The 15,991-nt window shown below is 46.1% G+C and overlaps 1 protein-coding gene across 4 annotated transcripts in view; it reads left to right on the top strand.

Annotated features, from left to right (window-relative positions):
- Nucleotides 1–15,991, top strand: part of LOC121288812 (netrin-G1-like) — a 188,057-nt gene that overhangs the window by 134,329 nt on the left and 37,737 nt on the right. For all 4 annotated transcript variants that reach the window (XM_041207553.1, XM_041207555.1, XM_041207552.1 and 1 more), the window contains one exon: nt 12,962–13,605. In XM_041207553.1, the coding sequence (XP_041063487.1) occupies nt 12,962–13,605 (644 nt within the window). The remainder of the gene's footprint in view (nt 1–12,961; nt 13,606–15,991) is intronic.

Genomic DNA, 15,991 nt, shown 5'->3' with positions numbered 1-15,991 from the left:
GTCGTGGGTTTAGAAGTTCCCATCTAAGGAGCCTTGGTGAATTCTTGCAGTGCATCTTGTAGATGGTACACACTGCTGCTACTGTGAATGTTCGTGGATGGGGTTCCAATCAAGTGGGCTGCTTTGTCCTAGACGGTGTCAAGCTTCTTGAGTGTTGTGGGAGCTGCACTCATCCAGGCAAGTGGAGAATATTCCATCACACTCCTTACTTGTGCCTTGTAGATGGTAGGCAAGCTTTGGGGAGTCAGGAGGTGAGTTAATTCCCACAGGATTCCCAGCCTCTGACCTGCCCTTGTAGCCACAGTATTTATATGGCTAGTCCAGTTCGTTTTCTGGTCAATGGTAATGTCCAGGATGTTGATATTGGGGGATTCAGTGATGGTAATGCCATTGAATGTCATGGGGCGATGGTTAGATTCTCTCTCGTTGGAGATGGTCATTGCCTGGCATTTGTATAGCGCGAATGTTACTTGTCATTTGTCAGCCCAAGCCTGGATATTGTCCAGGTCTTGCTGCATTTGGACATGGACTGCTTCAGTATCTCAGCAAATGGTGCTGAACATTGTGCAATCATCAGCGAACATCCTCACTTCTGACCTTATGATGGAAGGAAGGTCATTGATAAAGCAGCTTCTTCCTCACTATCAACTACACAATCAATTTCTGTATCATTGAGAAGCTTTTTAATCATAATCTCTACATTTAAGTTGAAATCAATGCTATATACGATGATACCATGCTCTGGGAGGTGATGGTGTAATGGTATTGTTGCTGGACAAGTAACCCAGAGACCTAGGGTAATGCTCTGGGGACCCAGGTTTGAACCCCACCAGGGCAGATGCTGGAATGTAAATTCAATGAAAACCTGGAATTAAAAATCTGATGATGACTATGAAACCATTGTCAATTGTTGTAAAAACCCATCTGGTTCACTCATGCCCTTTAGGGAAAGAAATCTGTCATCCTTACCTGGTCTGACCTACATGTGACTCCAGACCCACAGCAATGTGGCTGATTCTTAAATGCTGTCTGAACAAGGGCAATTAGAGATGGGCAATAAATGCTGGCCCAGCCAGTGGTGCCCACGTTCCATGAATGAGTTGAAACAGCCTTCCAGTCACAAAAACACCCACAGACCATTACCCCTTGCTTCCTGTCTCTGAGACAACTTTGGATCTAAGTCTGCCATGTGGGACCTTATCAAAAGCCTTGTTAAAATCTACTTGAGCTACATCAAACATATTACCCTCATCAACCCACTCAAAAATATTCAATCACCTTAGTCAAACACAAGCCTGCCTTGTCTTTAATTAATTTGTGTCTTTGCAAATGAGGGTTTATTTTGCCCTCCAGGTCTTTTACCAATAATTTTCCCACCATTGAGCTTAGACCGACTGATCTGTAATTACTCGGTCTATCCCTTTCTCCTTTTTTAAACAATGTTAACTGTTAACTGTTCTGCAGTCCTCTGGCACCGCACCTGAAGTCAGAGAGGATTGAAATGATGTTCAATGATTCCATTATTTCTTCTCTTGATTCCCTTAACAGGATGGGGACCAACTCCCAGTGAAAAGTTTATGGAACACTTTGACATAGCGTTGAGCCTGTAAGAGCTGCGGGGATGCACTGCTGTACATCCCTAACTGAAGCTCCGAGTGTGCCGGGTCTGACACGTGCAAAATCAGCAATAGAATGTGCCGGGCATGACACAAGTTAAAGTAGAAATCCAGGACAAACCGCGTCCTGAATCAAAAACCGGGATTATGGGACGATCCTGGAAAATCTGGGACAGTTGTTACCCTGCTTAACAGTCTGGGATACATTTCATCCTGACCTGGTGATTTATCCACTTTTGAGGGTGATAAACATCTCGGTATTTCTTCCCTCACTGTGTTTATCCCATCCAATATTTCACAATCTTTCTCCTTCAATGTCTGCTTCGTTGTTCTCTCTGTGAAGACAAAAGTAAAGTATTAATTTTGACCAATGCTCATGTCTTTCCTCCACTCACGTCGCTATTTTGGTCTCTAATTGGCCCGACTCTTTCCTTAGTTATCCTCTTGTTCTTTAAGTGTTTAAAAAGATCTTTGGGTTTTTGGTAGATTTTATTTGCCAATATTTCTATATCCCTTCGCATTTCTCTCCTAATTTTACAGACAGTCGGAGGGATCCTGAAACACGTGTTCACAGCCGAGTCTCCCTGTGCTTGGCGCCCTGGGGAGGGGAGTTTGGGGAGCAGCTCCTTTATCAGGGACCTTTCATCAGAAGGTGGTCAGCCACTGGGGAAAGAGAGTTAAAATTGGAAGCTGACTGTTTAATGAAAGGTGGTTGTAATCTATAAGGACAGATTTAGACAGTAATGTGGGATGACGCCACTGCTTGTTGGAGATTGACTGGAGTTTCTTATTCTTTCTCCAGTCTGCTTTCCGTTGTCTGAAACCTCCCTCTGGTCTTCTCATTACTGAAATGTTTAGACACAAACACCAGGTGCAGAGTTCTGGGTTTCATTAACTTGAACAAACATTCATTTCTGCGAGCTCACATTCTTTGTAATTAAATTCCAAAGCTGCAAATCCCATTGAGCTTCCTGGCAAGATGTTGACTTAAAACTGCCGTCCCTTTATTAAATCAATTCTGGGGAAGCGGCCGGCACTGTCTCGGCTGCTGTTTATTGTCCATCCTGAATCACCCTGAGAAGATGGTGCTGATCCTTCTTAGCTAAGAACAGAAGGAATGGGGCAGGTTCAGACTCATAACACAGAAGAGCAAAGGAACAATCGAAAGCAGAATGTCGAAGCTGGAAGAGGCTCATTTCACTGGGATGTAGAGGAATCGAGCCAGAGTAAAATGGAGCCAAAGACTGACAGGAGAATCTGTAACGGAGCAATGAGTGACCTTTCTGGAAGACGGGGTTTAGGCACAAGCGAGGTTCATTCCAACAAGGACAAAATTAATGGAACAAAAAGCAGAGATGGTTGAATGACGAGGGAGAGAGAGAACATGATGTGTTACAATCCTGTTAGAGGTGATTAATGTTTAAAGCGAAATCCAATCACCCAGTAATTAACTGACAATTCCAACTCAAGATTTCATGTTTTTGAATAAAAACAAGCTTTATTGTGTGTTAAAAATATTAAACAAATCAAATGCTATTAACAACATTTAAATACATTTTTATATTGATGTATAGGATGTGGACATCGCTGGCTGGGCCAGCATTTGTTGCCTAACTCTAATTGCCCTTGAGAAGGTGGTGGTGAGCTGCCTTCTGGAACCGCTGCAGTCCATGTGGTGTAGGTACACCCACAGTGCTGTTAGGGAGGGAGTTCCAGGATTTTGACCCAGTGATGTTCCGTGTGTCTGCTGCCCTTGTCCTCCTAGATGGTAGTGGTCATGGGTTTGGAAGGTGCTGTCTAAGGAGCTTTGGTGAGTTCCTGCAGTGCATCTTGTAGATGGTACACACTGCTGCTACTGTGCGTCTCTCAGTACTGACCCTGTGACAGTGCAGCCCTCAGTCAGTACTGACCCTCTGACAGTGCATCATTCCCTCAGTACTGACCTTCTGACAGTGCAGCACTCCCTCAGTACTGACCCTCTGACAGAGCAACATTCCCTCAGCACTGACCCTCTGACAGTGCAGCACTCCCACAGTACTGACCATCTAACAGTGCAGCACTCCCTCAGTACTGGCCCTCTGACAGGGCAGCACTCCCTCAGTACTGACCCTCTGACAGGGCAGCACTCCTTCAGTATTGACCCTCTGACATTGCAGCACTCCCTCAGCACTGACCCTCTGACAGTGCAGCACTCCCTCAGTATTGACCCTCTGACAGTGCTGCACTCCCTCAGTACTGACCCTCTGACAGTGCAGCCCTCAGTCAGTACTGACCCTCTGACAGTGCAGCACTTCCTCAGTACTGACCCTCTGACAGTGCAGCACTTCCTCAGTACTGACCCTCTGACAGTGCAGCACTCCCTCAGTACTGACCCTCTGACAGTGCAGCACTCCCTCAGTACTGACCCTCTGACAGTGTAGCACTCCCTCAGTACTGACCCTCTGACAGTGCAGCACTTCCTCAGTACTGACCCTCTGACAGTGCAGCACTCCCTCAGTACTGACCCTCTGACAGTGCAGCACTCCCTCAGTACTGACCCTCTGACAGTGCAGCACTCCCTCAGTAGTGACCCTCTGACAGTGCAGCACTCCCTCAGTACTGACCCTCTGACAGTGCAGCACTCCCTCAGTACTGACCCTCTGACAGTGCAGCACTTCCTCAGTACTGACCCGCTGACAGGGCAGCACTCCCTCAGTACTGACCCTCTGACAGTGCAGCATTCCCTCAGTACTGACCCTCTGACAGTGCAGCACTCCCTCAGTACTAACCCTCTGATTGTGCAGCACTCCCTCAGTACTGACCCTCTGACAGGGCAGCACTCCCTCAGTACTGACCCTCTGACAGTGCAGCACTCCCTCAGTACTGACCCTCTGACAGTGCAGCATTGTGTAGGCTGTGGAATACAGAATTGTAGCAGCAAGAACCGGCCATTCAGCCCAACAAGCCTACACCATCCTGCAATGCGATCATGGCTGATCAGAGAAAGTCTACCGCACAGAAAGAGGCCACCTGGCCCATCTAGTCCATTCAAATATCTCCCTTTCCTGCACTGATGTAGCCACACACAACAGAAACCTGTTGTGTCTCTCTGCTTGCCCTCGGTGTTTAATTACTGTTTGTTATGACACAGCAGCTGGTAAAGACTGAGTTGTTTAAATCCCAGAGGGAAACTTGAACAACTGTCATAACCTATATTTTAATTGGTATGTTTGAGATGCAGCTCTGAATTCAGGAATAAAATCGCCAAGCCTTAAGAAGTTTTAAATATAAAACTAAATTAAACACTCATTAAATTAACAACAAATTAAACACATACACATCTACAAATTATTACCATAATAAATCCCCAAATTAATCACTCCCAGGTAAATTTTCACCAAGACAACATTAACCCATAGACTTACACAGAGACCAGACAAAGCACATTTGACCGTGTGAATTCAAAATGAGGTTCCTTTCAAATTGGTTCTCTTGCAGACACAGTTGTAGGCTTACCAGCTGGTTAGATCTTAAATGTCTCTGACTCACACACAAACTCCTTTCTGTCTATACCGAGCTTCACCTTTGAAGGGAAATTTTCTATTGTTTCCTCAGCTTTTAATGTCACATCTTCTAATAACAACATTTTCATCCCACTAATTTTATTACTTGGCATCTCCCAGCTAGGTGCAAGATTTTACCCATTTTTTGAATGTTTTGTTCAACAAATGGCAAATGTACTCTTTACCTTCTATCCTTACTTACTGTTTACCCAGTTAACATCTCAAACTACCGCACATCAAAGCACCCGGACTAGCTGGCTTTAATCCACTTAATACACACACAGACACGCACATAGACACAGACCCTGCTATCATTCCGATTTAAAAATAATTTCCAATAACATTATAGACATTAATATCTCTTCATGGCATATTTCAACAACTTGCATTTATATAGCACCTTTAACAGAGTGATCCAGCCCAAAGTGATTCACAGGAGCTTAAATCAGACAAGGAATTAACACTGAACTTCCAAAGGAGACCCCAGCACTGCAGCATACTCGATGACTAAGGGGACTGCGCTATATTATTTCAAGCACTGACTAATGTGTTAATGTCAGGGGCGTAGCTCATGTTCACCGGACAAAGCGAACCGGATATCCCAAAACATAAAACTGGCGATGAGGATAAGTTGCATCAGTTGACAGCAATCAAGAAAACCACAGTAAGCCAGCTGCATAACTCCATCACTACGTTGAAAGCGGTTTGAGAGCGGAGTCTCTCTAATCATCCAGTACACCGCTGTTTTGGTATCTTGAACCATTTGACCCCGTTTCCGATGACTGGTCTCATTAGGTCGAACACCTGCGTTCTTCTTTATCACTAACGATATCGCGAGGGAGGACAAGAAGAGGGAGATTCTTTTGTCCACATGGGGAGCAAGAGGTATGAGCTGATCTGCAGCCTCACGTCACCAAACACCCTCAATAGGAAGATATTCGATGAGCTAGTAAATATTGTCAAAAACCACCTGAAGCCAAAGCCCTCAGTCATTATTATAAAAACAAAAAACTGCGGATGCTGGAAATCCAAAATAAAAACAGAATTACCTGGAAAAACTCAGCAGGTCTGGCAGCATCGGCGGAGAAGAAAAGAGTTGACGTTTCGAGTCCTCATGACCCTTCAACAGAACTGTTGTTCTGTTGAAGGGTCATGAGGACTCGAAACGTCAACTCTTTTCTTCTCCGTCGATGCTGCCAGACCTGCTGAGTTTTCCCTCAGTCATTAAGCAGCATTTTGAATTCAATTCAAGGAGTAGGCTTCCAGGAGAGACCATCGCTGGCTATGTAGCTGCTTTAAAGGGCTTAACGGAATATTGTGAGTTCAGAACTTCAGTTAATGACATGGTGAGAGACCAATTGATATACGGTATCGGGGACGATGCTATTCAAAAGCGATTGCTACCTGAAACGAATCTAGACTTCAGTAAGGGATTAGGATTGACAACAGCTATGGAGAGGCTGATAGAGACTCGGAGGCAATAAAAGATACACAAAGTGGTGCTATCCATCTTGTCGGGTGGGAAGGGCTGGTAACAAAAAGGTGAGAAAACGCCGGACTCCGCGCAAAGGCAGGAAACTCCCACTATGTACAGACCATTGAAGAACAACAGAACTGCAGTGAAAACCTACCACATTAATGAGAGAAATGCATCCAGGCAGCCTGCAGGCGATCAACAGTTCAGAAATACCGAATGTTTCTTTTCTGCCACCATAATGGTCACATAATGCAGCGCTTTCAATATCGGCTGAGACAGCATTTTATAAACAATGGCTGAAATTGTGAAATCTGTCACGTTGAAGAACCAGAGGAAGCAGGATCTGACAACTATTCATGATACAACCTGAACGTGGGTATAACTGAGCCAGTCTAGGTAGTTATTAGAATCAATGAACAACTCATCGAGATGGAGGTCGATACTGGAGCATCAATGCCCGTCATAGGAGAACATACATTCAGACACTTGAATAAAAGAATCCATCCTTTAAGTTTTGAAAAATTGGACACTAAATTATATATTTTTTTATTCATACATGGGATATGGGCTTCGCTGGCTGGGCCAGCATTTATTACCCATCCCTAATTGCCCTTAAGAAGGTGGTGGTGAGCTGCCTTCTTGAACCGCTGCAGACCATGTGGTGTAGGTACACCCACAGTGATGTTAGGGAGGGAGTTCCAGGATTTTGACCCAGCGACAGTGAAGGAACAGCTGATATATTTCCAAGTCAGGATGGTGAGTGGCTTGGAGGGGAACTTCCAGGTGGTGGTGTTCCCATGTATCTGCTGCCCTTGTCCTTCTAGATGGTAGTAGTCATGGGTTTGGAAGGTGCTGTCGAAGGAGCCTTGATGAATTCCTGCAGTGCATCTTGTAGATGGTACACACTGCTGTCACTGTGTGCCGGTAGCGGAGGGAGTGAATGTTTGTGGATGTGGTGCCAATGAAGTGGACTGCTTTGTCCTGGATGGTGTCGAGCTTCTTCAGTGTTGTGGGAACTGCACTCATCCAGGCAAGTGAAGAATATTCAATCACACTCCTGACTTGTGCCTTGCAGATGGTGGACAGGCTTTGGGGTGAAGAAATAAGAGTGAAAGGGATCTATCAGGTCCTAGTGCTGTATATGAATCTTTCTGCAAATTTAGTTGGCTCAAAAAGATTAAATTGCAACAGGCCGAGATTTTTCAAATCAGAATGAAGAACTTGCAGGAATTGTTACAAAAGTATACTTCCATTTTCAGTGATTAGATGGGAAGGATTTGTGGGCTACAGCCAAAATCCACATAGACCCTAACGCAACCCCCAGATTTATCAGAGCCAGACCAGTTCCTTTATGCTCTACAGGAGAAGTTCGAGACCGAGATAAACAGGTTGGAAATGTTGGGTATCTTACAACCGGTGCGATTTTCTGAGTGGTTGATACACACAGCACCTGTACAGAAACAAGACCAAAGTGTTCACTAATGTGGTGACTATAAGTTAACTGTAAACAGAGCGGCCAAACTTGATAGACACCCGATACCGAAGATTGATGAATTATATTTGAAATTGGCAGGAGGCATCACATATTCAAAACTCGACATGAGCCACATCTACCAGCAGGTAGAGTTGGAAGGGGGGTCTGGGGAATCTGTGACTATCAATACACATCGAGGATTGTATCAATGCGCTCAGCTACCCTTTGGGGTCTCACCGGCGTGTGCTATTTTCCAGCCTACCATGGAAAATCTACTTCAGGGACAGTCCCATGTTGTTGTTTATCTGGACGATGTCTTAGTCACTGGATGAACAGATGAAAAACACTTTGCTGATTTGGAGGAGGTGCTGAAACGCTTCTCACAAGCGGGGGTGTGGTTCAAGCGAGAAAAGTGCCTTTTCCAAGCCACAGAGGTAGTTTACTTGGGCCCTAAGGTCGATGCACAGGGCCTGCCTCCCATGGAAGAGGAGGTGAAGGTTATTCGCGAGGCACCTGTGCAGAGAAACACTACAGAACTAAAGGCCTTTCCTAGGCATGATAAACTACTGTGGGTGATTTCTCCTAAACCTGTCAACTGTATTGGCTCCGTTATACGCATTGCTTAAGAAAAACCATAAATGGATTTGGCAAGCTCCACACCAGGAGGTGTTTCTGAAGGTAAAGCAACTGTTAAGATCATTGGCCCCACTGGTCCACTTTGACCCAAAGAAAGAATTGATTTTAACTTGCAACGCATCCCCTTATGGACTAGAGGCTGTACCTTCACATCGGATGGTGGATGGCTCCGAACTACCCATTGGTTACACATCTCACACGCTCAGTGCTGCAGAGCGACGATATTCTCAGATTGAGAAAGAGGGCTTGTCTGTTGTGTTTGGTGTTTGGAAATTCCATCAATATCTCCATGGCCGCCATTTTCACATTATATCTGGCCTCAAGCCTCTGCTGGGGTTACTTGGAGAAGATAAGGTAATACCCCCCCATCACATCTCCCAGCATCCAGAGGTGGGCACTGATATTGGCTGCTTACAAATACACTTTTATTCACCAATCGGGAAGCCAGATCACACATGCTGACGGGCTGAGCCTCCTCCCCCTCCCAGATAACAACGTGAAGGTTCCAATTCCCCACGAACTTGTCCTAGTACCAAATATTTTGGATTCCTCCCCCGCCCAGGCCAAAGAAATCCGTGAGTGGACAAGCCGAGATCCCACTTTTATCTCACGTCCGGGAGCAGGTCTTGAATGGATAGTCAGGAGAGCCAAAGTCTGTTGACATGAAGCCCTATTTCAATCACAGATATGAGCTCGCCTGCCAGGATAGCATATTGCTCTGGGGAGCAAGGGTTATCGTGCCTCTGAGAGGGTGAAGGTCATTACTGGCAGAATTACATAGCGCTCACCCTGGCATTAGTAGGATGAAGATGCTCATGCAAAGCTGCTTGTGGTGGCCCCCTTAGCTCTATTGCACCCCTGGGAATGGCCCGGACGGTCATGGGTGCATCTCCACGTCAGCTACATGGGGCCCTTCTTGGACGCAATGTCCCTTTTACTAATAGACATGCACTCCAAGTGGATGGATGTCTACCAAGTCCGGCCATCCTCATCTGCTGCTACCATAGACCATTTGCGACAGAGTTTTGCAATGCATGGGTTACCAGGGGTGCTCGTGTCAGATAACAAGACTGCGCTTACCAGCGGGGAGTTCCACAAGTTTACAACCCTCAACAGAATAACTCATATCAAAACCTCAACAAAAACAGAATTACCTGGAAAAACTCGGCGAGTCTGGCAGCATCGGCGGAGAAGAAAAGAGTTGACGTTTCGAGTCCTCATGACCCTTCGGCAGAACTTGAGTTTGAGTCCAAGAAAGAGTTGAAATATAAGCTGGTTTAAGGTGTGTGTGTGGAGGGTGGAGAGAGAGAGAGAGATATCAAAACCTCGCCTTACCACCCCCTCTCTAATGGTTTGGCTGAGCGGGCAGTGAAAAAGCTGAACGGAGTTTCCATCAGCACCAGGTTGTCACGGTTCCTGTTCACATACCGGACAATGCCACACACGACCACCGGTATTGCCCCCGCTGAATTACTACGGATGAGGCGTCTCTGCACCCGTCTAACTCTTATCAGGCCAAATTTAGGGGGGAGGTTGGGGAGAAGCCAAGGGGCCCAGAAAATCAGACATGATGGTCAGAATCATGAAAGAAATTTCCCGTTGCGAGACACAGTTCTCACGAAGAACTTTGGAGATGGGCCCGATCAGCTATTAGATGAAGTGAGTGCCATGGCAGGACCTCTCTCCTATAATGTATCGGTAAACGGCCGAATAATTAGATGACACGTGGATCATGTCCGGAGAAGAGAGACAGTCGCACAAGAAGGAATGGAGCCATCACCATTTGCGTTTGAGTCTGCACCGCACATGGAAGAAATGTCACAGGATTTGGAAGTACCAGTGGGGTCTGTTGGACCCGAGAGGGTCGAAGACACAAACTTGCCCACCTCCACCGAAGAGCCTGGTGGACAGTTGACCCCTGAGGAGGGAGTCTTGGAAAAACCAGCCAAGGTTGTTGAGCTTTGACGCTTGACACATCCGAGGAAGCTTCCGGAGAGACTTGACTTGTAAATAGTCATTCATGTCAATAATTGGGATGTTGTGAAGATTGTCAGTTGTTCTCTCAAGTAAAGGGGAAGGGATGTGGTAAAGTCGGGTGCTATGTACCTTTAATAGAATGCAGTTAGTTGTCCATGTGACTGTCTTGACCAATTGCTACACAGCACGGGCTTCTTGGGTAACTAAGTCTAGAGCTGGAGGTGATTGAAGAAGCACACATGGTGTTAATATCCTGTTCTTAGTTCCAATAAAACATCAGTGTTTATTCAGTTAATCAGTCTCTCTTCCTACATTGTTTCAAGCACCAACTAATGTGTTAATATCAAGGGTGCAGCTCATGTTCACTGGGCTCAGCGAACCTGATAACCCAGAATGTAAAAGCAGCTGAAGGTGATGGTGGAGTGATTCAAATCAGGGATGCTCAGGAGGCCGGGATTAGAGGAGTCCAGAGATCTCGGAGGGTTGTAGGGTTGGAGGAGATGAGGGAGATAGGGAGGGGTGAGGACATGGAGGGATTTGAAAACAAGGATAAAATCAAGATGTTGCTGGACCAGGAGCCAGTGTAGGTCAGCGAGCACAGGGGGCGATGGGAGAACGAGACTCGGTCTGGGATACGGATAGCAGAGTTTTAGATGTGCTGATGTTTCTGGAGGGTGGTGATGGGACGCTCGGTCAGGCAAATATTGGAATAGTCGAGTCCGGGGGTGATACAGACACCGATTGTTACAGTGGAACAGTAAACAAGGAATCATGTGGAGAAATGTCTCACTGTTAGGGATTGAGAATAAGAGAGAGCTCGAGGGAATGGTGGAGTGAGGCAGTGAGATCCACTGTCTGCCTCTCACCTCTCCCTCACTGTGGTTTCACACTGAACACCCACCAGTGATTCCCCTCAGAATCTCACACCGTTTACACAGCATCATTTCATAGAACCATCAGGTGCAGCTCTGGGACACGATGCTGTTCATTATATACAGAGGACACGGTGATTCAGGACCATTTAACATCTGTACTGTTTGATTATTCATACTTTACTCAGCTTTCAGATTCTGTTACTAATGTTCACTCGATTCGATTTACACAGAGAATTAAAAATAATCTATTCCAATATACAGCTCTAGTTAATGCCTTTAGTCGATGCTGTGGCAATTGTAGATTCATTAATCTCTATTATCTCAGTATGTTGCTATCCTCTCCACCTTTATCACAGGCATTAGTTTTATTGATCACTGTAACAGTCACTTTGTACAGATTCTGCTCTAACCGGCCAGCTGTCTGATCAATTGGGAAAGGAGTTTAGGCTGATTCTGTGTTGCTGATGTCAGGTGGAGCAGTAAGGTGTCCAATCCTCAGAATGCCTCTTTCTGTGCCTTAACGACACTGAATCTATGACCGCACTGCGGGAACTCGCCAAGGCTCCTTCAGCAGCACCTCCCAAACACACAACCTCTACCACCAAGAAGGACAAGGAGAGGGGACGCATGGGAACACCACCACCTGGAAATTCCCCTCCAAGTCACACACCATCCTGACTTGAAATTGTGTCACTCTCAGTGACGGAGATTTGCTCCCAGCGATAGGGAATCACTCCCAGTGACAGGGAATCGTTCCCAGTGACAGGGAATCACTTCCAGTGCAGATGACATGAGATGCTTACAGTTGTTTCTGAATCCTGTGCTGATTTACAATTCCTGCCTGTAAATATTTCATCATGTGAAGCTATTTTTAGTTAGACAGATAACATCATTCGTCAACACTCCGATGATATAATTATCCAGCTGTCTAACTGTCCAGGACAGAGCACATTGCGATGGAGCTCACACAGATTTATTCATATTTTTCCCTGAGATAATTAGAGTGCAAGAAAATTCCCAAATTCCAAAAGATGTAGGGGAAGCTTTACTCTGTATCTAACCCCATGCTGTACCTGTCCTGGGAGTGTTTGATGGGGACAGTGTAGAGGGAGCTTTACTCTGTATCTAACCCCGTGCTGTACCTGTCCTGGGAGTGTTTGATGGGGACAGTGTAGAGGGAGATTTACTCTGTATCTAACCCTGTGCTGTACCTGTCCTGGGAGTGTTTGATGGGGACAGTGTAGAAGGAGCTTTACTCTGTATCTAACACCGTGCTGTACCTGTCCTGGGAGTGTTTGATGGGGACAGTGTAGAGGGAGCTTTGCTCTGTATCTAACCCCGTGTTTTCTGCTTTCTGTTTGCAGGAGAACCCATACATGTGCAACAATGAGTGTGATGCTCGCACGCCCGAACTCGCACACCCACCCGAGCTGATGCTGGATGATGAGGGGCGAGTTCCCAACACCTTTTGGCAGAGTGTGTCCTGGAGACATTTCCCCAATCCGCTCCTGGTCAACATCACCCTGTCCTGGGGCAAGAGCATCGAGCTGACCGAGGACATCGTCATCACCTTCGAATCGGGCCGTCCGGAGCAGATGGTCCTGGAGAAATCTCTGGACCATGGGCGGACTTGGCAGCCCTACCAGTTCTACGCAGCCGACTGCCTCAACTCCTTTGGGATGGAGTCGAGAAGCGCCCGGGATCTGAGCCCAGCCTCAGTTCTGGACATCATCTGCACGGAGGAGTATTCCAGGGTCTACGTGTGGAAGTTGGAGAACATGGTCCGATTCGAGATCCAGGAACGTTTCGCCTTGTTCGGGGGGCCCCGTCTCCGTGACATGGCCTCGCTCTACGGCCGACTGGACACCACCAAGGACCTGAGGGACTTCTTCACCCTGACTGACCTACGGCTCAGGCTGCTTCGTCCGGCCACTGGCCCCACCAGAGTTGACCCACTCAACCTGTCCAAATATTTCTACGCCATCTCCAATCTGGACATCCGGGGGCGGTGAGAGCTTCTCAACCCTTCGAGACCGAGTCCCTGACCCCACAGTCCACCCCCAGGGACACTGTGTCAGGCCAACATAGGACTAGGAGCAGGAGGAGGCCATTCAGCCCTTCGAGCCTGTTCCTGCCATTCAGTGAGATCATGGCTGCTTTGGTTGTGTCTCAACTCCACTTCCCTGTCTACGCCCCATAACACTTGACTCCCTTGTTTATCAAAAATCTGTCTTGAGTAAATTCAGTGACCCAAACTCCACTGCTTTCTGGGGAAGAGAATTCCACACACTAACCACCCGCTGGGAGAAAAATTATCGCCTCATCTCTATCCTAAAAGGGAAGCCTCATTATTATTAAACTCTGCTGTAGAAGATTCTCCTGAACACACTCGAGGAACTCTTGCCCCTCTCTGCCCTTTACACAACTACTATGCCAGTCTATATTTGGATAATTAAAGTCCCCCATTAGAACTACCACAACAGCTTATATTTATATAGCACCTTTGATGTAATAAAACGACTCCATGTGCTTCACAGGAGGAGCAAAAAGTGTTAAAACAAAGTATTTCTGAAGTATACTCTCTAGTTTTTGCAATTTTCCTGCAAATGTGTTCCTCTGTATCCTTCCCACTAGCTGGTCAATAGAATAGTCAGTTGTGTAATGTTATCTCAATTGTTTCTTAGTTTGAACTGAATAGATTCTGTCCTTGACTCCTCTAGGACATCCCCTCCATCACGGTAATATTATCTTTAATCAATATCACCACCTCTCCTATCTTTCCTTTCCTAGCTTTCCTGAAATCCTTGTATCCAGGAATATATAATACCCAGTCCTGTCCTTTTTTGAGTCAGGTCTTCTTTCTCACCACAACATCATATTTCTGCTTGGCTCTCTGGGCCTGCAGCTCACTGACCTTACTTACCACACTCGATGTGTTCACATAGATGCACCATAAACTCAGTTTAAACTTTATTACATTCCCTCTTACTCTGGCTCTACCTAATACCTGACTATTTTTCACTCTAATACTGTCTGGCTCTCCTGATTCTCTATGTATCTTGCTTTTCCCTCTCTAATGTTACCTCCTGGCTCCCACCCCCCTGCCAAGTTAGTTTAAACCCTCCTGACTAGGGAAACTATCAGAGTTAACAGCTAGGGTGCAATTTCTCAGGGGAAACATCTGGAAGGTTCCCAGTCATTGAACATCTGGAGTCAAGCTATCAGAGCTAACACCTGGAGTGACTCTCAGTCTATGGCAGATTCCAGGAGGGTGAGAGTTCCTCGCTGCTTCTGCTCCAAGCGGCTGATATGAGCACTCGGTAACTGGTGAGATTTAACAGCAATGGATTGTGATGCCTCCCCCAGTCTCTCAGCACTGTCAGTTGCCCTGTGTCACTGTGATACCTTCTCTGAATGACTGTGTACACAGAGCAGACACTGCAACAGCTCCCCCACCCCTGGTGATTGGTTTGTTAATGAGCTTTCAGTCCAGCTGACGGGCTCAGCATGAAGGAGCGCTTTCCTGTTCAGTGTTTAACCAATCAAGCAGCACAGAGTGAGCACAAACTCTCCCTTTCCTCTCATCTCTGTCAATCTCCAACCTCATCAGGATTCACAGAATCAGAGAATCTTATAACACAGGAGGAGGTTATTCAGCCCAGAAAGAGCTCTCCAATTAGACCCACTCCCTCTGCTCTTCCCCCATCTCCCTGTATTTTCCCCTTCACGTATTTCTCCAATTCCCTTTTGAAAGTTATTATTGAATCTGCTTCCACCGCCCTTTCAGGCAGCACGTTCCAGATCACAACAACTCGCTGTGTAAAAATAAATTCTCCTCATCTCCCCCTTTGGTTCTTATACCGATTCCCTTCAATCTGTGTCCCTCTGGTTACCAACCCTCCTGTCACTGGAAACAGTTTCAAAGCTGCTGATGATTTTATGAATTACTCTGACTGAATATTTCCTTCTTGTTCAATCTATATTTAGTCCCGAACAGTGTGTTCCCATTCCCCCATCACACAATCGCCAGGGCTCGGAACCATTACCTCATTATTCTAGACTCAGCTTCTGGGAGATTCACTGGAGCTTTTAGTGCAGGAGAATCTTCAAACACTAATTAGAGAACAGGAGCAGCAAAGTGTTTACGCTGCTTTTCAATTGTCTCTAAGGAACTGTCTGCATTTTGCTTGGTTTAGTAAAATGTGCCCAGAACTGCCAATTTGCAAAAAGTACAAGGTGCAATCTGCAGATAGTGAATCTTCAGCTTTGTAGAGAGTTATTGACTGACTTGATGCTGTCAGCACAGAAGAACTGAGAGCATCATTCTCACGTTTCAGCACTTTGGGTCTTACTAAATCACATTTATTAAACAACAGCACTTTGCATTTATATAG

Source organism: Carcharodon carcharias, chromosome 16, assembly GCF_017639515.1.
Source record: "Carcharodon carcharias isolate sCarCar2 chromosome 16, sCarCar2.pri, whole genome shotgun sequence".
Lineage (NCBI taxonomy): Eukaryota > Metazoa > Chordata > Chondrichthyes > Lamniformes > Lamnidae > Carcharodon > Carcharodon carcharias.
The sequence above is the reverse complement of the archived record's forward strand: the minus strand, read 5'-3'. Positions and strand labels throughout refer to the sequence as shown.